We start from the raw sequence: 27,352 nt of genomic DNA, 5'->3' as shown, positions 1-27,352 counted from the left end.
GCTGCGTTTTTGATGACGACACTATGACGATTTTTCCGTTCTTATTCGTGGAAATTTCCCAACCCGAATATTAGGTTTTCCTTATGGAAAGAGGTCGAAACAAACGTGTGCGGAGTCGGTGTGAACAATTTGTATGAAAGAAGTAATATGTATCGGCCGCGCTAAAAAAACGTAAAGTTGTAAAATGTAGGAAACTTCATCAAAACGCAGGAAACCGAACATGTGCGGCAACGCTTAAAAACGCTCAACTTTTTACATTGGCTGTAATTGTCATGTTTGCTTGCTGAAAAAAAACCTAGTTTATATTCTACCTACCATAGACAAACAAAGACAAGTCACTTCTAAAAACTTCAATTCAATTTCTAGTTTGTTGCACGTAATCTTTATTTACAATTTTCTCAAACGTATTTAGCACGAAATCTTTCCAAATTATGTGAACGAAAACCAAAAGGTAACTATAAGGATCATGTCAGTATAGACGTACCCAAGTTGTTTGTTATATGTTATCAGTGACAGTTTCGAATGGCGATATGTCTCGTAAATACCAGGAAATGCTATGATTCAACATTGCGGCGTTTTCAATAACACCGTATTACAGCGTTTGTGTATTGTTTTCAGTTGGAGACAGCGACCCCGTCGCAGCGGATTGATGATACTGGGGTTATCTGTGAAAGGTCAACATAAAATGTTGTGAGGGTATTTTGTTTAAGCTAAAGGAAGTAACCATAAGGATGGTTCCTGCTCCGAGTTGTCCGTCTACGTGGGACTACTGGCAGACCACGCCAGCAGACTGTGTGGAGTTAACATGCCTGCTGCCAAATTCTGTTTACATTCCCTTGAGAGTGACCTGGGATGCCACTCTTCATGCCATCAAAGAGGTTAGTGTTAGCACCCCAGGCTGACTCATTCCTCCCGCCGACATTGTTTGTCTAGTTTAAGAAAGTGGGTTGCTGTTGAGTAATATATATTTACATTGCTTTTTAGAAAGTAGATCACACTGTTTACTTTTGTTGTTATGTTTGTGGGATGCTTATCAAAATTTATTCCAAACAAAAATGTAGATTAATTTTCAACTGCTTTTGCATTTCAATAAACATAATCCCAATTATTACTATTTGCAAATAGACTAATTTATATACATACAATGCATAAATTATTAAGTACTTCTGTTTTCCTCTCACAAATATAAATATATAGACAAATTTACAACATTTTCCTACTTTCATCAGGAATTATGGGAAAATGCATCCAATTATCCCTTATTTGGAATGCTTCATGAAAGCTCTGGCTATGTGTTCCAATTTGTCAATTCCCTGGCTGTGCTGGAGGTGATAGACGATGAAGGGAAACGTCTGCGAGACGTGAAGCCAGTATGTGGGGTTCTTATGATCATCGAGAGGTCTGTGGACAAGCCTGGCGAGACCCTACTAAATACACAAATCAGTCATTTGATCGGAAAAGGTAAGCTTTACTACTATTATAAATAATGAAAGTCCTTCTTTTTAGTTGTAATCATATAAATTATTGGATTGTTTGTACATGCCCCATATGCTTATGTATAATGATTTGTGGAGGGATTTGCCTTATTTTTCTTTAATATTATCAGTTTCATTCTGTAACTACATTGAAATGTGTGTAAATGTTTATTGGTATAAAATATAATCCATGTAATAAGTTAAGATTTATTTAAGATTTGAAAATGAAATATTTTATTGTAATGAAGTATTTTGAGGAGTGTTTGTGATCTGATGTATTGTGGTAAGATGTATAATGTGCCATATATTTACATTAATATAAAGCAAAGTATAAAAAGCTAAATAGTTAATGACTTTTCTATAATATTTCAGGTTTAAGTGATTTTGACGGCTTAAGAAGCATGGAAGTGAATGATTTTCGAGCACAAATGCGAAACTTAGCTGAAGAAAGTTTAATAAAGAGAATGCAAAGCTCATGGCTGGAGCGGCTAAAATATCAGTGCCCTCCAAGACTAGCCGATCAGTCTGTGCCCATGGCACTCCGAAGTAAACTAAATAGGAACACATTTACGTTGACTACAAGATTTGCTAATTCTGAGGTAAGTCAGACACACAATTATCATAACACTCTCTGTTGTTTGCTGCTCTGCCTGTTTTGACATAGAAGTACTTACAATACTTTCATGTCTTGTGTCATATACGGTATTTGAGGGTACTTGAGAATAGCCAGTCTGGTTTTATGTCAGGTGAGTGAACACGCGTGTTCTCCCGAATTTATCCTTTTCCAGCTTGTATATATCAGTGGCGACGAGTAAACATAGTGAAAAGGTGTAAAAAAAAAAAAAAAAAGTGTAAAAATCACAAACAAATATAATTTGAAATCAAAGTGTAAAAAAATGGTGATTAAATTCAGTGAATTTGATGTAGCACATGGCTGTTGGGAAAACTACATAACAAGGTTTGCATTTTGTTTAGAAGCAAATGAAGTTACCGAGGATACAAAGAAGAAGGCGAATCTACTAGCGGTATGTGGTCCTGACTTATTTGATTTAATTTCTTCATTGATAGCTCCAAAGAAAATAAGTGAGGTTACTTTTTCTACTATAAAGACCTATTTAGACGGTCATTTCCACCCTCCACTTAATGAAATTGTGGAATCTTTTAAATTTCACAGTCGTAGTCAAGAAGAGGGGGAGAAAGTTCGTGATTATATTGCTAATTTGAGAAAATTGTCCATCCACTGTAACTTTACAGATATTGAACGCACCTTACGTGACCGATTAGTATGTGGGATACGTGACAAAGAGGTTCAAAGAAAGATGTTACAACAAACTAAGTTAACATTCAAATCAGCATGTGATATGGCATTGTCTCATGAATCTGCTAATAGTGATGCTAGTTTAATAGTTGTTCCGGGAATGAGCAAGGCTAACATAACTTTAGAGGAACCGATGGAAGTCAATAAGATATCGTATAAAAAAAATGAATTAAAATTTAACAAACCTCAAAGTAAACCTGAATGTTTCCGTTGTGGTAAACTACATAAAGGGGAGTGCAGATTTAGGTGGACGAAATGTAATTTTTGTGGGAAAACAGGTCACATTGAGGTAGTTTGTTTGAGCAAAAATAAAGAGAAGGGTAGTGTGTTGAAGTCAGACTGCAATGGTCTATATGAAGCCTCTATCAACAATATTAGACAAAAAAGAGTACCTGCTTTTTTAATAACAATGTTTATAAATAATTTTGAACTGGAAATGGAAATTGATTCAGGATGCGCCTTTACATTAATAAGTGAACCGACAGCCAGACTCATATGGAAAGGAAAATTACCGGAAATGAAAAAAAATGATCTTGCATTAAAAACATGGACTGACAGTGCCTTACATATTTTAGGCAAAGTGATGGTAGAGGTACGTTACAAAGGTAGTACTAAGAACTTGCCTCTGATCGTAGCTAAAGGACAGGGCCCAAGTTTAATTGGTAGGAATTGGTTTGATGATTTGAATATCCAATTACTAGGAATAAATAATATAAAAATAGACACAATAGACAGCTCTAATGTTCTTGGAAAGTACAAGGGAGTCTTTGAAGAAGGCTTAGGCAAATATAAGGGACCTGTCGTAAGCATAACACTAAAAGAAGGAGTGACCCCAAAATTTCTTAAATGTAGATCTATTCCATTTGCTATAAGAGAAAGAGTTTTTAATGAAATTGACAGACTAGTTAGTGAGCATGTTTTAGAACCAGTTGCACATGCAGAATGGGCAACACCAATTGTGCCAGTTTTAAAACCAAATGGAAGTGTACGACTATGCGGTGATTATAGGTCAACAGTTAATATGGTAACTGATACCGATACATACCCTCTGCCAACTTTGGATGAAGCTTTTACACAGTTACAAGGAGGGGTGATATTCTCAAAAATTGATTTAGAAAGAGCGTACACACAGGTGACTGTAGATGAACCTACATCTCTTTTACTGACACTCAATACGCCAAAAGGGCTATATAAGGTAAAAAGATTGCCATTTGGTGTCAAAGCATGTCCAGGTATTTTTCAACGGTTAATGTCATCTTTGTTGGCTAATATTCCTGGAGTAGCTGTACTGTTGGACGATATAGTAGTGAGCGGAACTGACATAAAAGAACACAATGCCAGACTAAATGCTGTACTAAAACAACTGCAAGAAGCAGGGTTAAGAGTAAACAAAAATAAATGTAAGTTTGCAGCAACTACAATACATTTTTTAGGGTTTGTTATTGATGAGATTGGTATTCACCCATGTGAACATAAAATCAATGAGATCAAGGAGTTTCCTGCACCTGGGAATATAAAAGAATTACAGGCATTTCTGGGTCTTTTAAATTTCTATGATCGGTTTTTACCATACAAAGCTACAATAGCGGAACCATTATATAAATTGCTGAATAAAAATACAAAATGGCAATGGAAGCCAATACATCAAACGGCCTTCAATAAATTACAGAAGATGTTAACAAGCAGCGACACATTGGTCCATTATGATTTAAAGAAAAAAATTATATTGTCATGTGATGCATCTCAATATGGACTTGGGGCTGTATTAGAACATGTAATGGAAGATGGTAGTATTAGACCTATCATGTTTGCATCCAAGACTATGAATACTCATGAACGAAATTATGCTCAAGTAGATAAAGAGGCAGCGGCGATTGTTTTTGGATTGAAAAAATTCCACCAATTTGTGAGTGGCAGGAAGGTCACTATAAAAACTGATCATAAGCCGTTGTTGGGATTATTTGATCCAAAACGCCCAATACCGAATATTATTTCACCCAGAATGTTACGATGGGCTCTTTTATTAAGTTCTTATGATTATACATTAGAATATGTAAAAGGAACAAACTTAGGGAATGCCGATGCTTTAAGTAGATTGCCTTCACCAAATACGGAAAAGGTAGAAGAAGAATTTTCAGGAGTACTACTTATAGAAGAAACACCACTAGAATTAGAGTTTTCAGCTGAAGAAGTAGCTAGACTAACATTGAAAGATACAAAGTTGTGTAAAATTTTATATTGGATTAAGAATGGATGGCCTAACAAAACTGAAAACGAGTTTAAAGTATATTGGCAAAAAAGAGAAGAGTTTTCAACATTTAGGAATTGCATTTTGTGGGGTAATAGAGTGGTGTTACCAGAAAAGATGTGGGCTAAAGTATTAGAAGAATTACATACTACACATGATGGAATTGTTATCACGAAGGCAATGGCTAGAAGTTACTTCTGGTGGCCAGCTATTGATAAACAAATCGAAGATATGATTAGACAATGCCACATATGTGCAGAAAATAGAAGTATGCCAACGAAAGTTACACATCATTGGATAAGACCAAACAAACCTTGGTCTAGATTGCATATAGATTATGTCGGACCTTTTCAAGGGAAAACTTTTCTTATATTAATAGATTCCTTTTCTAAATGGCCGGAAGTAAAGATAGTTGTAGATATGAGCAGTTCAACACTAATAAAAATACTGAGAGAAATATTTGCTGCACAAGGATTACCTGACACAATTGTTAGTGATAATGGTAGAAGCTTTACCTCAGAAGAATTCCAAAATTATTGTAAAACCAACGGCATAAGACATATATTAGTAGCGCCATATCATCCTGCATCAAACGGACAAGCAGAACGAACAGTACAGACCATAAAAAATAAGTTGCGGAAACTATCGAATGTACCATGGCAAATAAGACTTCCCAAAATATTATATGGTTTACGCACAACACCAAACAGCATTAATGAAAAAACACCCGCTGAATTATTAAATAACAGACGTTTCCGTACTAAATTTGACTACCTGAATCCGCTTTCATCTAAAGATAACCCACAATTAAAAGAATTAGAAGATAATGAAAACACAAAAGTGAGAAATTTTGAAATAGGACAAACAGTCTACATAAAGAATTATACGGGAGAACCCCGATGGCTAAAAGGAGTAGTTGACAAAAAGATAGGAGTTTGTAGATATCTGGTAAAATGGAATGGAAAACTTTTAAAAAGACATATCAATCAGATACATAACTTTGGAGGGGGAAAGGAAGAGTTGGAACGTAAAATGCTTCAACAAAGAAATAAAACACAAGAAACAGTTGATGAGGATGACGAAGACGATGTGTTATTACCATCACCATCTAAATGGGCTGATATTATTGGAGTGACAGGACCACAGGACATAGAGATACAACGAACTCCAGAAGTGTGTAGGACAAAAGGAAACAAAAGAGCTTTATCAGAATCACCTCCTCAATCAATTAACAAGAAGATTGCATGCAATACTGAAGAGGATGAAATTGGTAAGGAGGAAGAACAAGAAGTTTCCCAGCAGTCATTTGTAGTTAAAGACAGTGATAGTGACAGTAATTAAAATAAACAATAACTAAAAGATTAAAAATATATAAGTTAGTATTTAGTGATAAGTGTTAGTATTTAGTATTAGTGTTGTAATTAAGAAAACAAAGGACCATTATGTTCTCACCATAGAAGGACTATCACGAGCCATCTCGGGGGAAAGGCATGTCATATACGGTATTTGAGGGTACTTGAGAATAGCCAGTCTGGTTTTATGTCAGGTGAGTGAACACGCGTGTTCTCCCGAATTTATCCTTTTCCAGCTTGTATATATCATCTTGTATAGCCAAAGGGATAATCTTTTTTTGGATGTCATAATCACCACCAGTATATCATTAAAGTGAGGTAGAATTAACTAAATTGCTGCCATTAGTTAGTGCTAAATAAACATGTATTTTACGTTTAAAGTACAAAAGTTGTCTAGTTCAGTTAACTAGATAATAGTGTCATATTCATATAGTAGGTCAAATTAATACAGTATCTTTAGTTTGTATGGCAAGAAGAAACCATGTAACATATGCATGACCCAGTTAAGTGGAGGTGAGGAAGAGAAGTGATAATGTGTAACCAACAAATTGTTTTAGCCGATTTTTTGCTCAATATTGGAAATAAACATATTTCGTCTTGTATAAATTATTTTATTTAAGGCTAGAAAAACATATATTAAGATAAAAGCTTTTAAAAATAAATAAGTTTTGACTAATATACTAATTTGAATAATATTGTACTATTAACATATTCTGCCCTAAATAGATTCGCGTCGTGAATGCCCCCACAAATACAGCTTAAATCGAGTGTAGATGGCACCATGTAGTACAATCTTAATTTTAAAATTTTGCATCAATGTGTCAGTTTACGTGCTGATCGCGAGGCGACTCTATTTAAGACTTTACGAATATCCACAAGACTCCACAATAAATAGCACAAGCTGTATGTATTATAAGAGGTAATAAATGACAAATGCCTCATGGGACATAAAAAAGTTCCGCTTTACACATGAACTACACAATCGCTCTAAAATTTTGTGCACAATGCTTGCCACATGGATGACATGGATCTACACTTAAATGAAAAGTTCACCCACAAATGAACTCTCAAAATTGTCTTGTTCTCACAGGGAGGAGACATTAATGCTAGCATTTTTTGTATTTATTCAGCTGGATTGCAAAAATAAATTACTAATTTCTAATTATATTTTTATTTAAATGCTACATTAAATGTAAATCACAATATCTAAATTATATTTCTATGTCAACTTTCTATATAATCTAATAAGCAGTGGTTTCTTCGTCTGGTTGTGTCTCCTCTCCTACTTCTTCTTCTTCGTCCTTCTCGCCTTCCTCGATCCACTGCATCATCAGATCCTTGGCTTCAGCCCTGCAATAAATAAATATTAATCCACTTAAAGTTCGATTCCCGCTCAAATTCTGAATTATTTAAATTTAAATGAAACTATTCAACTGATCAAACCAACTTACAGACTAAATGTTATTACTTTATGATTTATAAGCCTAAACATACCTTTCTTCAGGAGTGACCACTCCTTTGTTGAGCCTCTTCAGCCGTGGCAGGGTTGCCAACACTTCGATCCTGATCTCACTGTCCTCCTCCTCATTGCCGACCTCAGCGTTTTCTTCACCAGTTCCTCCCATATACGGGGTGCCTTTTAGCACTAAAGTTTCCAAGGCTGGCAACACCTAAATAAAATAGTTAATAATGACTTCTGTCTATAGACTGTTTCTGAATCGAGGTAATTATACCCGGATATATATATATATTTGAAAATACATAATGTCAAAATAAAAACTTATTATATGTATCCTACAAACAATATAAGCAAGAACTTAAAAACACATGTTTTTATAATGTTTATTTTAAAATTCGATTTTAATAGTATTCTCTCTCTCGTCTGAGCAGCGCGTTGCTCCTTTAGTCATAGTGCATCGATATAGACGACTATGCAAAACTTTAATTCTTACCCTTAACTTCTTCACTTGTCTCAAAGTAGGAACCTTACAGTTTCTCAAATTAATATACTGAAGTTTCGTCAGTCCTTCAACAAAACCATCCAACAATCTAATGGGGTTGTGACGCACATGAAGTAGCCTCAAATTAGGCAAGGTTTCCAGCCCTTCTAAGCTCTTTATCTGATTCCCTGCTAAGTATAGACTATCCAAGTTTGGGAAGTCCAAGTTTTGTATATTTTGCACCAAATTATTTTTGAAATCCAGACACTTTATTGTGGGCATCTTTTCGCTGAAAGCTATCTCTTTGATCTTATTATTGCCGACTTCCAAAGTGCACAATTCTGGTTGGTACACATCGCGAACGTGTGTCAGCAAGTTGCTGTTCATGATGAGTACTTGGAGGTATTTCATTCGTTTGAAGGCAGCTGATTTGGCGACATTTTCGTCGGCGTGAATGAGGACAAGGAACGGCAGCTCTGTGAGGACCTGCATGGCGTTTAGGTCTAGATTGTTGTTTGACACGTCCACAAATTGCAAGTGGTGGAATGCCTTGAACGCCGTTATGTTGGTCAGGCTCATGCCTGTACACGTAGCTTTCAAGTAGGTGAAGCTGAAAAGAAAAGATGCGTTAGAGTTCTGCCTCGATATATCCCTGTTTATTTTCCTTCCAAGTCATCATTCAAGTCATATGAATTAGGTATATACTGTCGATTATTGTGTGTACATGTAATTATTTGTATTTGCAACTATGCCTTAAACGATGTAGTAATGTTAATGGCATATATGCTAAAATTTGTGTTGCAATAGTATAATACTGGAATGTTTCAATAAATAGTAAAATGAAAGTATACCCATCACCGTCAGCGGTCTTCCCGAGCAAGCTCAACTTGGTGCTGATTTCCGAACGTTTCAGCACCCTTTCAGGATAAAGGATCATTGGTTCTTTTTCTGTTTCTTCTTCAAAGTATTCTCCCATCCACTCCCCATACATTTCGCCTTCAATTCCGTCATAACCCTCGCCGCCTTCGCCTTCGTTCATTCCACCGCCGCCGCCGCCGGCGCCGCCACCTCCCCTCCCAGCTCGCCCGCCCCTCCCGCCGCGTCCGCCACCGCGGCCACCGCCGCCAGCCCCACCGCCGCCGCCGCCGCCGCCACCGCCGCCGCCGCCGCCGCCGCCGCCACCGCCTCCACGGCGACGACCACCACCACCGCCGCCATCGGACCCGTCTTCTCCACCGCGTCCGCCGCGTCCTCCCCCGCCGCCTCGTCCACCACGACCTCAAAAAATTAAATTCACGAATTTCATTGCTGAGCATTAGTTTCACAGGATGGTATGAGTACATGATTAGTGTATTAATCTTGATCAAGATTCAAAAGAAGAAAAATTCAAGATTAAAGGAAAAACATATCATTAATCAGATTACGAATGGCCTCTAAGGCTCTGCCCCGACTCTGGCGACAAGACGGTCTATCCTGGGTTGTCCGAGGGTCCAGTCGACCCCGTTCCAAATCTTTGGCAACGGTTATCATCCACGTCGTTGGCGGCCGTCCTCTGCCCCTTTTTTCTGGCTCTTTTGACGTCATCTCCTTTCTCTCTTCTCATCAAGTGAACAAACCATCTCAGCCGATCCTCAGTCATCTCGCTATTGTAGCAACTTTGAAGGTGAACAAAAACCTGATGTCCTTCCGTATTATTTCGAGCCTCGTCACAAAGCTGTTCTTTAGAATGAATGTAACGTAAAATATCCTCAAACCTCGGCCTCGGCCGCCGCCTCCTCCTCCACCTTCTTGGGACGCTTGTTTACCAGGCTTGGCTTTCTCATCGGCCGCATCCGCAGCTTCCTCCTCATCTTCATCGGGCCTCTTTAGATTGAAACGAGACTTCAACATTTTGAAACTACGACTGATTAAATTAATATTTCACGTCGGCAGGTACTGCGGTACCTTTTCTGTCGCTTCAATTTGACAATGTCGTATTGAAAGGACTTAATGGAACATGTATTAAATGTCCAAAGAGTATAATTGAAAACTAGTTTTTAATAACGTGCTATTTTCGTCGACTAAAATATTTATTTCGCCAGATAAATAAAATATATCGTTTTGGCGATGTTTAATTTCTTTTAATAAATCCATAAAAATAAAGAAATGGACAATATACTCAAGGCACAGGCACTAAGCATGTTGGCAAGACATTCAAACAAAGATAATGAAACGATGGACTATGAAAACACTTAGCGACTGATATGATGTACTGTTTTAATAAATTGAGTTACCTAATGTGAGATTAAAGGAAATCTATTCACAATTGGCTCTGCCTAACCCGTAAGGGATAAAGACGTGTCAATTCCCGCTTGGTTTTAGGACTCGCAGTCTAGGTCAGTTCCCGTGACGCGTACGCCCCAACAACACATAGAGAAGGTGATGCACCCTCAAGTCCTAGCTCACAACTACGTGTTGAAGGTGATAGGACGCGAGGAGTACCTATTCGGGGAGCACCCGCTGATACAGTTCCAGTACGTGCAAGATATGCTGACCAAGGACTGCGTGCCGGAAGTCATGCCCGTCAACCTCAACCAGCTCAGGTTTCTCGGTCAGTGTTTTATCTCTTTTCCTGTCTTATTTTTATTTATTTTATTTAAGACCAAAGTTAGCATTGAGCGATACAGTGCATCTAATAAATAAACTTACGCATATAAACTAATAATACAAATAATGAAATTACTGATCTTTATTTTTTTGTGAGTTGACGTCAAGCGGTAGAGTTGTTTCTACACTGGCACCGATCCCGGCGTCACAGCCCTGAATGCAACCAGGAACACATGAAGATTAGAAATAGAAAGAGACCTATCGATGACTCTTCACATGATTTTAATCCTTACAAAATGATATATTTATTGTCCTCATAAGTATTAATATGTACCTATTATGTAAATATTTATTTTGTAACAGACGCAACAAACTATTACATCCGCGAGCATCCGCGGCGGTCGACCAACGAGCACCACAACACGATAAGAAGGAGAAAGAACGAATCTTCGTGGGACATTGACAAAAACTACGCGTGTATTGTGCAAACTGTGGGCGGACTCAACGTAGACCCCGGCCGAGAGGTAAGACTTGGATATGTGGGCCGTAAGCCTGTTTGCGACCCTAAGTTCGCATTCTAACCTATTACCTCATTCTAACCACTGCATTACAGACAATAGGCTAACCTATTGTCTGAGCAGTGGTTAGAATGACACCACTCTATATCCTATGTGTTGTATTAGGCGACTAAAAAATTGTCAACAGCGGAGAGGTAACAATAGCGTTCCCAGAGGTTTGACGTCAGGTACATATGAACCTTAAAAAAGCAGTCCCTGGGCTTTGAGGCGTCAGAGCCGACGATGTAACTATGATTAGATAAGTGAGAGGGATAGACAATGCCTGGCTCAGGACAACTAAAGTGCAAAGCTTATTGAAAGATACCAATTTTTTTTTTATAGTCAATGACATATAAATCTTCTTCACTACAAATTTCATCATTTCTACAATTACAATTTCTTCTTTTAAACCACGCAAAGGATTTTGAAGCAGTTTCATTGCTTTTTAGACAATTTATAAATGATGGTTAGAATATACAAAACAGTTTATACTGTAGCGGGAGCTAGGTGATTATGCTCGACCGCCACAAAGGGAAGATCTTCCCGCCAGGCTAGGTGTTGCGCCTGGGGAACCGCACGGCTCCGACGGTGTCATGTCGGAGGTTGTATTTATGCTTCCAATCGAAAACGCACTGTCTGCGCGGTCTAGGCTTGTTAGCTGTCCATAGTGAGTCGACCGTCGTGCCATTTGTCCGTAGTGTCCTGAATCACTTTGTGTGGCTTGTTATTCGTTGCGTTTGGTCGGCTTTTTTTTACATCTGCGCCGTTGTGCATGTGGCGTGGTAGATGTCGCCACAATACTATAACTATTCGATTTTATAAAAGTGTAAGTTTGTATGTGTGCTCATAATAAAGACAATTCTATTTTCAGGTGATATGCCAAGCTGGTATCTTCCACGGAGGCAAGCCATTGTGCGAGGTTCAGAAAACACGAGCGGCGGTCGTGACGTGCGAGGGAGACGCCAAGTGGGAGCAGGACCTGAGGTTCCCGATCAAAGTGAATAACATCCCGCGTATGGCGCGACTCTGCTTCGGCATTTACGAGATTGAGACGAAGAATCTCAAGAATAAGAAGAAAGGAAAGGAATCGACTAAGGTAAGTATCTTTGTTCTTTGAAATTATTTCCTATACTTACTTTGTATTCGTCATGGCTCGTATCATGATCATTACGTGGAATGAAACATACAAATCAGCGTTCATGTCAAATTTCGAATAAATTATGGATATAACTTAGGATAATATACATCACTTACTTATTAATATCAAAAAATATTAATGGACAATGAATACTTATTTGACATTACCTTCTTCATTTCACACACTAACTCATACTAATACTGATAATTCTCAATAGACGAAATATTTATTGAGAATTACGATTGGTAAAATTAAAAAAAATACTAAAGTTTAATTATTAAAAATCCTATGCTTATTAAACAATTTATTTCAGGACATGATCAACAAACTGGCCTGGGCGAACATAATGATTTTCGACTACAAAGACCAACTGAGAACAGACAAAGTTACCCTTTTCATGTCGACCCACGTCGCGGATGAGACTCAAGGGGATGACCAGATACTACACCCGCTGGGGACAGTGTTCTCAAACTGTGGGACTGACTCCGGAGCTGTGCTTCAAGTGCGCTTCTCAAAGTGAGTTTCCATAAAGTTCAATCCCCTTTCCTTCATCTGAGCGTTTATATATGACAGAAAAAAACTAGACTTGGTCATTGATTTATTTGACACATCATTAACTGTTGCCCAACACATGTTATGAGCCAAAGTACATGCTATTTCATCATCAAGGTCATATCGAGTGTGTTATAATCTTCTTGATGTTTTTCATATATGTAGTTTAAAGTACGGAAAAGGACAGAGTACTTTCAGTTTTAGTTTCAGAGTAGTTACAGTCGGGTATTTTTCCGACCTGACTGTTCCAGTTGCTTCACGCGGGTGAAGCCGCGGGCAAAAGCTAGTATAACATAAACTGTGTCGATACCATGAAGAAATAGCACATATGCATTCACTGAAGCTTCTTCTCTTCCAGCTACGAGTGCCAATACCCAATCCTGTTCCCGAAGCAGGATGAAGTGAAGGCCTACGCTGAACACATTGAGAACGGGTCTCCAGATGTCATGGCGAGGCTTCACAGAGACTTTGAGAAACTGAGAGCTACGGCCGAGAAAGACCCTATGTATGAGATGCATGAGCAGGACAAGAAGAATATTTGGGCTTTGAGGTATGTTTATTATTTACTTATTTAGATGGTTCTGCGACTCGAAAAAGACCTCCGACACTTGAATTTTCCACTCTTTCTTATTCTGCGCTATTTCCCAGTTATTAATATAATATTATATCTAATAGATTAAATGTACTAATATTATGAAGTACCTATTTATAATAAACAACAGTGCTAAAGTATTTTGTTCACATCTAAAAACAAGACAAGCGTAATTATATCTTATTTACAGACTATCAGAGTAGAAAACGGATTTTTTAACAATACCTTACCGTTGCGATACCAAATCGAATGGTCAAAATTGATAAGCTCCCAGTGTTGCCAGCTAAGAGCTAACAACGCCCTAATCCATTTGAGACGTATATAGTAACACTATTAGACAATGCAAACGTCAAAAATGATAGACCAGCTATATATCATGTGGTTTTATCCAGGAATCACTTCCGAACCGCCGCACCGCAGCTATTGCCCCGCCTCCTGTCGTGCGTGGAGTGGGGTGATCGTGCGGAAGCGGCGTCCGCGGCGCGGATGTTGTCAGACTGGCCTCGAGCGCTGCCCGTGGAGTCCGCACTCGAGCTCTTAGACTACGCGTTCGCTGACACAGCTGTGAGGAGCTTCGCCGTCAGCTGTCTAGAGAATATCAGGTATCGGAATGTTTATTGGGGTGAATTTCACGACTGTTTGAACGCGGCGTGTAGCGTTTCATTAGTGTCGCACTTTTTTTTAAATTAAAACATTTAAAAAAAAAAATTAAACATTTATAAAATTAACATTGTACCAATGTGTAAAATATGATAATGAAATTGATTACTGTGTACGGTACAATTTAATAGACACTAATGACACGGCGGCGTTCAAATCGCTCGTGAAATTCACCCATCGACGTTCATCTAAGTATCATTTCCGAGCTGTTGCCTCGCCTACTATAGGGCGTGAAATGTGGTGACCGCAGCCAGAATGTTGTCAGCCTCGAGTACTATCACATCGGCACTCGAGCTTTTAGCTGGCCCGTTATCTCAAGGTCCTGGGTTCGAATACCAGAGTGGGAAAATAATTGTAACTGAGATCACTGGGTGTGCCCGTTTCTGTGATTGTGTCCCGCGATACAAGTGTGGGCCGTTGAGTGTTTTCTATTTATACTAAAGACTTCTTCTTCCACAGTGACGACGACCTGCTATTATACCTGCTGCAACTGGTACAAGCGCTCAAACATGAATCCTATCTCATGTGCGATTTGTCTGTGTTCCTTCTGCGGCGCGCTTTCAAAAATATGGTCATAGGACATTACCTCTTTTGGCATTTGCGGTAAGTGTAATGTGTATTTTTGAAATTAAAATTACAAATTATATTTAAAAAGTTCCATTCTAATTTAGGTGAGATAATATTTGTTTTATTTTTCTTTAACGAATAGTTACTAAGTTTTATATAACATTTTATACATAACAATTTTCATCATCCATATCCTACTAATACAATAAATCACAAAGTGAAATTATTTGTCTTTCTTTCATGTCAAAGCAAATTAATTAAAGTGATATTTTGTGAAGGTAGTTGGAAAGCTGGATAGTGACATAAGCTAGTTTTCGTCGCGAGCGAAGCCGCGGTCTTCACCTTATTCACAATGTAACACAAATGGTTACTTTTCAGATCGGAGATGAACATGCAATCAGTAGCTGTGAGGTTCGGTCTGCTTCTGGAGGCATACTGCCGAGGCTGTCAGGAGCACATCAACATATTGCTGAAACAAATCACTTGTTTGGATAAACTGAAATGTATGTCTCTCTCTCTCTTTCTCTCCCTCTCTCGCTCTGTCATTTTTGCGTCAGTTCACGCTTTCATTCGGGGCTATGACGCTGCGAAGCCCAGGGAATAAAAAAACTTATTGAGGATTCGGCTGTGAGTTTATAACCCGCCTCCTGTCTGACTTCAACCGCCAAGTAAACGTGTCCCTTAGTCGCCTCGTACGACATCCATGGGAAGGTATCAACTCCATATCTTATTTTAATTTGGTACCACGCGTAAGACTATTTGAAATTTATGTTACTTATGTATAGCTGCCGAAACTCCCAATTTATATATAATTTTTACCCGCGGCTTCGCCCGTGTTCCAATTTTCCGGGAGGAAAGGTACTCTATGTCCTTCACCATACTTCGAACTACGTGTATGCAAAATTTCAAGAAGATTGGTTGAGTAGATAGAGCGTGAAGAGGTAACAAACAAACTTACTTTCGCATAATATTAGTTAGGATTATAATTCGTTATAAAAAATTGATCTGTAGATCACAAAGAAGTAAACTGGCAATGCTTAGCTTTATTAACTTGTATTGTATCATCAAAATGTATTTTCAAATGCAATAAGCTTTATATAAATATGTTACAACAATTATACACTTTCAGGGGTGAGCCAAAACGTGAGAAAAATGAAGGAAATAAACAAAGCGAAGAAATACCTGCAAGAACAACTGCAGCAACAGCACTGTGTAGATATACTCAAGGACTTCGTGTCTCCGCTCAACCCTAGCTACGTCTGTAAGAAAGTCAGGTGGGTAACTTTACTATTTTTTATTTTTTATTTATCACATCAATCTATATTTAAAGAGAACAAAAATGACTCCTCTTCCTCATTTATTTTCTTTATTTTATAGACTAGCTGCACCCAGGGGCTTTGCTCTCATAGGAATTTCGGGATAAAAGTACCGTATACGTTATTCCAGGTTATATTCTACCTGTGTACCAAATTTCATTACAATCCGTCCAGTAGGTTTTGCGTGAAAGAGGAACATACATAGTACATGCATACACACATCCTCACAAACTTTCGCATTTATAATATTAGTAGGACTGTATTATATGTTTCATATCGGCACATTATTGTCGAACGCCGACGCGAATACCTGATTGCGTGGTTTGTATAAGTGCTGTTATTCACCGTAATGAAAAAACAGCATTGCACGCCGAACTTTTGTGTAACTTTTGTGTTTTGCGAACTAGTGTGGAACATTGTAGTTTTCTAGTTTAAATTCCCGAGTGGTTGATCGCAGGCCGGAAGTATGCCGCGTGATGGACAGCAAAATGCGACCCCTGATGGTGAACTTCGAGAACGTGGACCCGTACGGCTCCGACATCCGCATCATCCTGAAGATCGGCGACGACCTCCGCCAGGACATGTTCACGCTGCAGATGCTGCGCATCATGGACCGCCTGTGGAAGAGCCACGGCTACGACTTCCGGTGAGGACGCACGTATTATGTTACAGCACCCGTCTCGGCTTCGCTCAGGTAAAAATGTAATAAATTGTACATCAAAACCTTCCTTGGGAATCACTATTTTGGTGAAGACCGTACAACATTTTAGATGATTAACTCCACCTTCATGCAATAAAGATTTAAGGTGAGTTGTACTACCTTCTGAAAAACGATAAGAAAAACGCAAAATACGCCATTTTATCTAAGGTGCGCAGGTTTATGTTTACGTCAAAATTGATTGGTGCAACCCACTCTTAAGTAGGTAAATTAATAAATTAAAAATACTTCCAGACTGAGCCCATACAACTGCATATCGATGGAGAACGAAGTGGGAATGATTGAGGTGGTAGAAGACGCGGAGACGATCGCCAACATCCAGAAAAACTATGCGCTCTTCAACGCTGCATCCACCATCAAACGAGCCAGCTTGTTACGTGAGTCATGCACAAGATTTTTTAACGAAATTAAATTAAAATTCGTAACATGCAATGTGCCGCCTGTGAAAAGCTTGTTACGTGAAATTAAATAAAAATAATCAGGACAACGATGTGCCGCTGAGAAGTTCTCTGTTTTTGGAAATTTCCTCCCTTAATAATTCCCGCAGATTTCCGAGATAAATTCTCACCGGAGATTCGAGGATCGGAGCATATCGAGTAGTCTCTTACTCTAAGTCGGGAACTACACGCCCCACGCTTACAGCGTCTATCGTGGTACAACTTAACGTGGCGTCAGTCTATTGCCGAGCAAGATACGTGTTGCATAGATTACGTATTTTTATAGTACAGTGGGCGAAGTGCGAGTTCTCTTTCAGCATCGAATCGATTCGAAATGAGACACAGCGAACCAATCACATTGCGCCATTGTGACGCAACGACAACCACCCTGCAATATCATTGGTTCGCTGCGTCTAACTTCGAATCGATTCGATGGTGAGAAGTGAAATGCAAACCCTCACTAACCCCTCAATTTGTCAAGAAAGTAAAAAAAACTGATTTTGAACGAACATTTTTTTTTTTGTCATTGCTACACCAAATAGAATGGTCAAGATTGATTTATAAACACCCAGCGTTGCCAGCCCACGGGTACTGTATTTAGCTACTGTTTTTCAGAATGGCTGAAAAGGCACGCGGAAGAGGCGCAAGAGCATCAAAATGAGGCGTTCAATAAAGCTGTCGATGAATTTACTATGAGTTGCGCCGGGTACTGCGTCGCTACTTATGTGTTAGGAATTGCTGACAGACATCCCGACAATATCATGCTGAAGAAAAGTGGACAGGTAATACTATAATAATATATACAATACAATATTTAAGATCCTATTCAATTGCAGAAAAGTACATGATATCTAATTATCTCAATGAACTTCCTTCAGAACTACAGGAAATATATAGCAATAATATTATCTATTTTACAAGTTTAATTTGCTTGTCCGCGCCGTAGTTACTAATAACAGTATTATAATCCATTAAATAGCACGTGTTTACGTTTAAACACATAATTTATATTAATTACAGTATTGAAACTGCGTCGACTATGACACGGCAAAATTGTGCGATTTACTCGTACAAAATTAAATCATTCATTTATAAATTGGACCTTCACAGACACTTTCTCACGTCATATTCTACATTAATGAATGTTCACCAAAGCTACAAACTACTAGCTAAATTAATTGGCAAACGATTTTTCCCCGCCAGCTGTTCCACATAGACTTCGGGCACTTCCTGGGCCACTTCAAGTACAAGTACGGCATCAAGCGCGAGCGCGTGCCGTTCGTGCTGACGCACGACTTCATCCACGTGATCAACAAGGGGCAGAGGGGCACCGGGGACAACGAGCCCATAGAGTTCAAGATCTTCCGCGAACATTGCGAAACGGTCTCCACACTTTTTTATTTACATGCGTACTAATATTATAAATGCGAATGTCTGTCTGTTTGTTTCGAAATCGGTCGATTTTGATGGGGCCACTTTTTATCGCATAAACTTTTTTGTTCCATTGTTATTTGGCATAACGATTATGGCATAATAGGTTTAAGGCATAAATGATTTTTGGCATACGGGTAAATGTGGCATAATTAACTTTTAGGTTGGGTTAGGTTAGTTATGGTTCAAATTGTTATGGCTGCTCTTATACGACTACTATAATGGGGTGTGAAAGCTTTCGCAGAGAAATTCGAGCAGGCGAAGCAGCGGACAAAAGCTAGTCTTTTTCATATTTACAAGCTTTTTACGTTTCCTTTACATACGTTGGTAAAATGAACTCTATTATAGAGTATACAAGGTAATTTTTTGATCACTGGGTACTTTTTGTCTACATGCTCAGTCCTTAATACTGATCAACTTTTCGTATGGGAGCGACCCCGAAATAATTTATCAGCAAGCCGTGAAAAAGACTCTTAATATACTAATTTATCAACTAAAGCTTTGTTTCATTCCACAGGCTTTCAAGATCCTCCGCAAGCACGGGCATCTAATCCTGTCATTGTTCTCCATGATGATATCCACCGGGCTGCAGGAGCTGAGCTCGGAAAAGGACCTGCAGTATCTCAGGGAAACTCTCGTGAGTCAAGTCGGAATTGTCCTAGTAGTTTGTAGCTTTGACCACATTTGGAAGTGTATTTACTGGAACTATCAATTTGGTTTCACAGTAAATAACTCCCACCATGATAGTATAGATTTTTCCCAATGCACCTTTGACCCGTTCAGTGAAAAATATTAAATTTACACATTATTAACATATAAATTAATATTTTTCACTGAACAATGATAGATAATTGTTTAAAAATTGTCTTATAGGTTTACTGGTAGGTAAAATAGACATTTAAAATATTTTAAGTTAATAATGCTCTAATAATCTCCCAGGTAATGGACTTGTCCGAAGAGCAAGCGATGGCCCACTTCAGATCGAAGTTCAACGAAGCCATAAAGAACTCCTGGACGACGATGTTCAACTGGGCCATACACAACATAGACAAGAACAACTGACAGCGGCCTGTCAGTCGGCGGCTCAAGCGACAGCCGCCGAAACACGCGCCGCAGACATTGTAGACTCTAACGCCAGCGCGTAAGGCTCATTTTTGTATAGCGTACATCGGTACTTTAAATTTAGAAGCATGAATTGTAATTCCAACGCCGATGGCAGCGTCCATACCGTTATTCGATATTTGAATAATCATGGCGGATCAAATCGAAAAGAACGCCAAGGCATGTGGACATTGTAGACTAATTCCAGCGCTATCAAATCTTGACCTTAACGCTAGGGGGCAGGGCTCATTTTTGTATGTCATATTTAGACAATGATGTCCATACCTAAATAAATAAATAAACAAGAACAACAGACAGAGGCCCGTCAGCCGGCGGCTCAAGTAACAGCCGCTGAAACACGCGATGCAGACAATTAAGACTAACGCCAGCACGTAAGGCTCATGTTTGTATAGCGTACATCGATGTTTTAATTTAATTTTAGACGGATGAACTCTAATGCCAACGCGTATGGCTCACTATATGTACAGCGTACACGGATATTTGAATGATCATGACGATTAAAATCGCAAAAAATCACCAAAACATGCGGGTGTTGTAGACTAATGCCAGCGCTATCAAAATTAGACCTTAACGCCAAGGCGAATGCCTCATTTTTGTATATCATATATGTAGGATGTTTATACACAACATAGATAACTGACAGCGGCCCGTCAGTCGCCGGCTCAAGTGACAGCCACAGAAAAACGCATCGCAGAAATTATAGACTCTACGTCAGCGCGTAGGGCCCATTTTTGTCTAACGTACATCGATGCTTTAATTTAATTTTAGACGGATGAACTCTAATGCCAACTCTTATGGCTTATTTTTGTACAGATGCCCGATACTCGATTTTTGAATTATCTTGACGATTGAAATCGAAAAGAACGCCGAAGCATGCGGGCAGTGTGGACTAATGCCAGCGCCATCAAATATAGACCTTAGTAATGTTCATTTTAATATTGCAAATATCGATTCTCGGAAAAATGGCGGTAGCATGTAAGGCTCATTTTTGTATGCTATATATCTAGTAGGTATCGATACCTACACAAAATTTGAAATAAGTAACTCGGCGCCGCGGCTAAACATTGCACTTGTGTGGAAGAGAAATGATGCTCCTGTCCACATTATCTGAAAGAGAAACTCTATTCGAATAAAAACTAATATTATACATTTACCTGCCAGGTTTGTTTAATTATGATATACATACGAACAAAAAAAGAATTGATTGATGTTACATACTGGCCAGATATAAACCAGAGTAATCTTAACAGGACAGGATTGTGAAGTAAGACTGATAGTTTATTTTAGCAAGGACAATGTAAGTTTAGCCGCGGCGCACAGCTTGTATTTAGTCCACATTTGTTCCAAAGTTAAAAACATTAACGAAACTTAGTAATAGAAAGTATGTTACGTGTTAATAACGATTTAGGCCAATAGGTTAGACAAGATCATGATTAGATTGTAATTGAAGCTTAGCTTTATAGTTGGAACATAATACAATTGTTATTTATTAAAAATTTAATAACTTTTTCAAATCCCGCACATCGATGGTGGGATCGATAAGGACGATTAACTTAAAAAAAATACGAAATGGACAAAATATTTATTAATCGAATTAAAAAAATATTTTGATTGTTTGCAATCGCACTCTGATCATCGATGAAAGTACGGCATCCCCATTCAACACAAATCTTATTTTGTTATTCCTAGGAATAGCGACATACTTCTGATGACAGTATATATAAATAGCATATGTGTAGTGATCTGTTGCTTTTTTATCAAAAGGAGAGTGTCACTTGATTTACAAATTATATTAATAATAGCTCCGAACATATTAACTAAACTTGAAACCTAAATTGAATTTGGAACTTGGTTTTCGAATTATCGTCTGACCATCGTATTCTTTTTTTTTTTGCTCGATATTTACAGGAGCAAAAACACGCGGCGGCCGAATAGGCTGTGATAAAATCATTGAGAATTGTTAAATCAGGAATTATAATGTGTACGTTTGCTTAAGTTATATGATGAGATATTTTAATGTATATTTTTACTTTTAATTCGCTTAGACAATGGCTAAAATATTTTCACGTTTATGTGTAATTTAAATTTACTTCTCTTGGATATTTCTATCAAAATAAGAAGCATGTTTTATTTATGATTCGTAAGGTCATTGAACAAAGGTTAATTCGTTCAATCTATATAAATAATTAGGGTCAAAGTAAGGGAAGTTAATTTATGAATGAATTGCTATGACTTTCATTATGATAGGTTAAGATTTGATTTTAAAACTATTACGATTTGAATTTAAATGGAATGAATAGGAAAGGAGTGAGGGCCGCCGCGACAACGGCTCTGTGATTCTGTGAAATTGAATACATTTAAACGAATGCTCTAAACGTAGGTGTACATAGCAAACGATTATTTTATTTTTAACCGAATCGCTAACTATTTGTATAATTGAATATAGACATGTTAATATTACTGTCTATATTCAATTTTAGAAGAAAAAAGCTTTCTTTTTTACACAATGATATGTAGATATTAAATTCTTAGTTCAGTCTCCAATTTATGGTCTAAGACTCAATTGGTTATGACTAAAGCAAAGTTTCAATAAACGTTAGAAGCATCGGATGTAGGTATAAAAATATTTGAACAATAATATAATTAATTTAGAAAAGTCCTATTCGATTTTTCGATGGTTGGCGATTCGGTTTAACATTGTCTGTTTGAATGAGATGTGAATGTTAGCAGTATTAAGGTGGTGAGTGTTAATTTCGATATGTTTAAATGGCTTCTCTCTACCTCATGGTATACTAAACCGGTTTTCAGTTCCGTTTAGGTATTATAAACTATGTGTTACAAAATGGTACATAACACTTCTTGTCTTTGTCACACTTTTGTAACATCTTTTTAAAGAAAAGAGACAACAAATGTTGCCTAACATTTTGTAACATGCTGTGTGGGACCTTTTGTTTAGCTGGTATGATCAAGTAATTGATAAACAAAACAAAGGTTAATGAACGCAGTCAGTCTTACTTGTTTATAAAATTTAATAACCATTCTGACGATCTACATAAGGTCGTCAATTGAAGTTTTAGATCGAATTTTAAGAGTTAATCAGTACACTAAATCAATTGCTCACCAAGCACGCTAATTGCCTTTAAAACAGGTATTAAACGCGCACGTACCTTTTATTCCTCGTAAGTTTCGGGACGTGTTACAACGACCCGTGGTCATCGAGCAACTGACTCAGCGGGTTAATGCTCCGACGACTGCACGGCAGAATATTCTTCTACCGCCAAGTACCGTATTCTGAGTCGTAACCGTTTTCGTTCTCACACGTCCCGAAACTTCCGAGGTAGACGCGAGCGGTCCCGACGTTCCATACTAATTAATTTTGAAATTAGAACGTCGGGAGATCACACAAGGCAGGCACTGGCGTCTGTCTCGACCGATGGATCGTATGAATTATCGTACTGCGCTTAAATAGGTGAATTTTAATTAGCCAAATTATAATGCGTATACGCGACACAAGAGGGCTTTATTCTGTCTCTAAATAAATATAAATCAGTGTATAAATACATAGTTGTAGAAGAAATGTCACCTTCGCCGTTGACATATTTTCGACGACGCACAGTCTCTGTTTAAACCAGTTGGAACGATTCCACTTAATGTTTATTCATAGAAATTCGAAATCATTTGCAATCATATTAGTTTTAGTTATGCCGGTTTTCATTAATTACTCGTGTAATTATCTACTAATGTGAAAATTGTCATTTTTCGGCCGGTTTCACCACTTTCTGATAAAATATTATAATAAGACATTTATATTAATTGCTAGATAAATCAGCCTGATGAGATTGGCTACTTAGGCCTATCCAATACTTGTTAAACACAAGTTTTAACGCTGTTTGATGTGTTACATTTAGGCTATCTGATACTTTATCAGTATAACAGGCCCTTAATTCGTAAATAGGTAAAGTCTGGACGAATAAAGAAGTCCCGCGGTGATATCGCCGCGGTACCATCTATCAATAACCAATTGACCACGTTGTTGTTGTCACCTACTGTAGCGCCGCCGTCCGGGACTTTCGTACCGCGGAATCGTTTATTGTTGAACGTATAACCGTATCAAGGAAATTTAGAAAAGAGAGTGGCAAAAGTTAATCTAGTTACTCCCAACAGATATTGTATTGACATAAATGTTAACTCCCATTCGACTTCTATACATAAAATTAAATCAGGCAGCCATGTTAAATTAACAATTCCGATGTTGCGCAACTTATCAGAATGCCGAGGAAAGTTCGCCTGTATTTCGAGGGCTAAAAGGCCGCAGTGTTAGAATTTCTAATTGATAGAACCATAAAAACGAGATTACACGCATGGTCGACAGCACAGCATACCTTTAATTCATAGCAAACTGACCCTATTATCGCGGCATAAAGGGTATTTATAGGAATTATACATGCGGACGCCTCTACGACATTTTTGTAAATCATACGTTACGCAATTAAGCTTCTATATATCTAAGTAAACACTTATTTGTGTTTTCATAAGTTTTTATTAGAAAATATTGTTATCACTTATACAATAGAATTTTCTTGGCTATTAATAAATACATGAGATAAAACTGAACAAAGTCGATCATCATAAATAACAACATTTTTTTTTACATGTTGTTTCTGATGTCAATTTTCTAGATCTTTGAGGGGTTCTTGTGTTTTACAGGTAACCCTAATCAATCCTTTACGATTTAACTAGAAAAAATCAATAGTTTAATAATACAATAGTAACCTTTTAATCGAGATTTTTTTGACATATTACTACAGGTATAATAACCGTAAAAACAGTGGCTTTTGCGGATATAAGTTGACATATGCCAATAGTTGACGATTACGTCTACAAGAACACTAACAGTCTTGATCATATAGTTGTTCATTTAGTTATATCTAGGATAACAGGTACAGTAAGCCTCCACCGAGTGTTTACTTGCCAAAATGTATAGAATTATTTTGCTCTGATTGAAATTGCAAATATTGTTTACTGATCATTGTGAATTTGCCAACCACTATTCAGATGGACGAGCTCGAGTTTCACAACTGTGTAGCCCGCACGGATTAAAGACGTGATACTGTATCTGTGTACACAGACAGATACAGAATTTGATTCGCAGCGGCGTAGACAGGGCCAAAAGTCCTGAAACTCGGAGGTCACGGCGGAAGGTAGACCTATTAATGTAATAGAGATAGCTATCCGATCGCCTATCAGAATGATCTTCAGTTTAAAACCTTTAGTTACACAGTTATTCAAATATTCAATCTGTAACGTAAGCTTGTGGTTGTGGCTGGTTTATTAGATCAGATTATCCAGGTCAATCGACTGTCACCAGTAACACTTCAGTGGGCAAGCCACAACATAGGCCTACGACTAACGGAGAGCTGATTTGTGGTACGTAACGCGACGGGTTCCTTACAGACGAGAAACATTAAACCTTGAATTCTAGAGGAAACTTTTGGTTTACTAAAACGCGTACTATGCAGTAACAGAATCATTGCAAATTATATTATCTGCATATTGGTTTAGTTGCCCGTAGTTTAATGAAGTACAGTCACCTGTATACATCAACGTGCCTGTGACTAATTCATATGCCTATTTGTATATCAACGATGAACAGTAAACTATATCTGCCCATGGTTCACAATACACACTGCCAACATATGGAAACATTAGACTGACAGTAACACTTATACAAGTTAGCTAGCAATAGTCATAAGTCGATTGAGTGCATGTGTATTCGCGCTTTATCTTTAGGTAGATTCACTTGCTCGATAAATAAGGGCTGATTTTCAATAGGGAAATGATAATATATATATATAGTCTCAATGGGTTTGATAAATCAGACTTTATAGTACATAGAATAGGATCTAATTTCTTTTATCATGGTTATAACTAATTTGGCGAAATACGGATGATTCAGGCTAAGGTAGCCCTATCGCCTCGCTCGCCTATTTGCCTCTGGTGTGTACGTGCCTCGACATGACGCGATTCGGCCCGTGGCTGCCTCAACCACATACACAGCATTAGCCATAAAAATATTTATCAGATATACTTATGATTTTGAAAATTACAAAAATATTAGCAAGACTCGCTTCAGATACTGCCCAAACTGAATTTACACAAAATATAATAGATCTAATTAGATTAATGAGCAAGTCGCAAACGGCTCAACATTAAAATATGTCCATAAAATGATAGCCAATTAAAATTATGCAGTTTAGTAAAATAGATCTTATAGATCTGATACAATATATATACTAATATGATGGTAGACGTCCTACACGATAATAGTAGATGTTGATTCGTTTCAGTATACAATACATATATATATATATATATATATATATGTTTAATATACACACATTTATATTAGTATATATATATATGTTTTTTTCATTTTCCATTTCTAATATTTTGAATCATAACAATAGTTTCTCAAATTAAAAAAATCTTTATTCAACTTAAGATGATATATATACATCACTTATTGACGTCGAAAATTTACGTTTACTGCCGGCAATTGAAGCGAATTAATTGAAGCGGCAGGTGAAGAAACGAATTTTACCGCAGCCTTTTCACCAAAGACGTCAATTGTCAAAATTGACAAATATACTTACTCTCTATAGTTCTATGTCATAAGAGATCATAAATTTTTCTTTTAAAAATTAACGTAATATTTTACCTACCAGATGAGTGAGGCGTTGCCCTATCATCTCTGTTGTATATTCTCACTAATATTATAAATGCGAAAGTTAAGATATATGTGAGATTGTTTGTTACACAATTACGCAAATTCTGCTGATATTTATGAAATTTGGTACACGAGTATAACCTGGAAAAACACATAGGGAATTTTTTATCTCGAAATTCCCTTTGGGGCGAAGCCCCGGGTCCCAGCTATTAGGTTATACCTATGAAATTAAAACTTCGCATACAATATAATATGCTGTACTAATAATTAATCGCGAAAATACACTGTTGTTTTGAAATTTATTAAATATGTGTGTATAATAAACTTAATAATAATTTAAGTATTGTATACCATACTCATATACATACCATACTGTTTTGAGGTATATCGTATGTTTTATTTTAAATGTATAAATACTGTGACCGAAATGACGTCTTAATATAAATTTCAATAAAATTATTTAGGCCAATTAAAAGATCGTAAAGATTTTAGACCGCACTTTACATTATTCGTTCATCGTTATCATCTGTATGATATTATTATGAAATAATGTATTTGCCTTTTTCTTTACTATTTTAACTACATGCTAATATAGGATATTGTTGGTTTTAAATTC

The 27,352-nt window shown here is 37.5% G+C and overlaps 2 protein-coding genes across 2 annotated transcripts; one reads left to right on the top strand and one right to left on the bottom strand.

The window, feature by feature from the left end:
* The first annotated feature begins 321 nt into the window (after window positions 1-321).
* Pi3K92E (Phosphatidylinositol 3-kinase 92E) lies at window positions 322-26,393 on the top strand. The gene is made up of 19 exons (XM_053768027.2): window positions 322-451; window positions 619-878; window positions 1,230-1,461; window positions 1,848-2,074; window positions 10,695-10,923; window positions 11,283-11,443; window positions 12,348-12,572; window positions 12,928-13,130; window positions 13,525-13,716; window positions 14,151-14,360; window positions 14,878-15,021; window positions 15,364-15,488; window positions 16,115-16,259; window positions 16,759-16,947; window positions 17,254-17,396; window positions 18,072-18,238; window positions 18,660-18,839; window positions 19,405-19,524; window positions 19,827-26,393. The coding sequence occupies exons 2-19, from the start codon at window positions 732-734 to the stop codon at window positions 19,947-19,949; spliced, it is 3,162 nt and encodes a 1,053-aa protein (XP_053624002.1). The 5' UTR covers window positions 322-451; window positions 619-731; the 3' UTR covers window positions 19,950-26,393.
* Window positions 6,997-10,660, bottom strand: LOC135310070 (leucine-rich repeat-containing protein 23-like). The gene is made up of 5 exons (XM_064437083.1): window positions 10,088-10,660; window positions 9,185-9,611; window positions 8,346-8,943; window positions 7,888-8,063; window positions 6,997-7,743 (listed from the first exon to the last, which is right to left on the bottom strand). The coding sequence occupies exons 1-5, from the start codon at window positions 10,221-10,223 to the stop codon at window positions 7,635-7,637; spliced, it is 1,446 nt and encodes a 481-aa protein (XP_064293153.1). The 5' UTR covers window positions 10,224-10,660; the 3' UTR covers window positions 6,997-7,634.
* Window positions 26,394-27,352: the final 959 nt, after the last annotated feature.

The sequence above is a fragment of the Plodia interpunctella genome, chromosome 3 (assembly GCF_027563975.2).
Source record: "Plodia interpunctella isolate USDA-ARS_2022_Savannah chromosome 3, ilPloInte3.2, whole genome shotgun sequence".
In the NCBI taxonomy this organism is placed as follows: domain Eukaryota; kingdom Metazoa; phylum Arthropoda; class Insecta; order Lepidoptera; family Pyralidae; genus Plodia; species Plodia interpunctella.
This window is presented reverse-complemented; position numbering and strand designations above follow the sequence as displayed.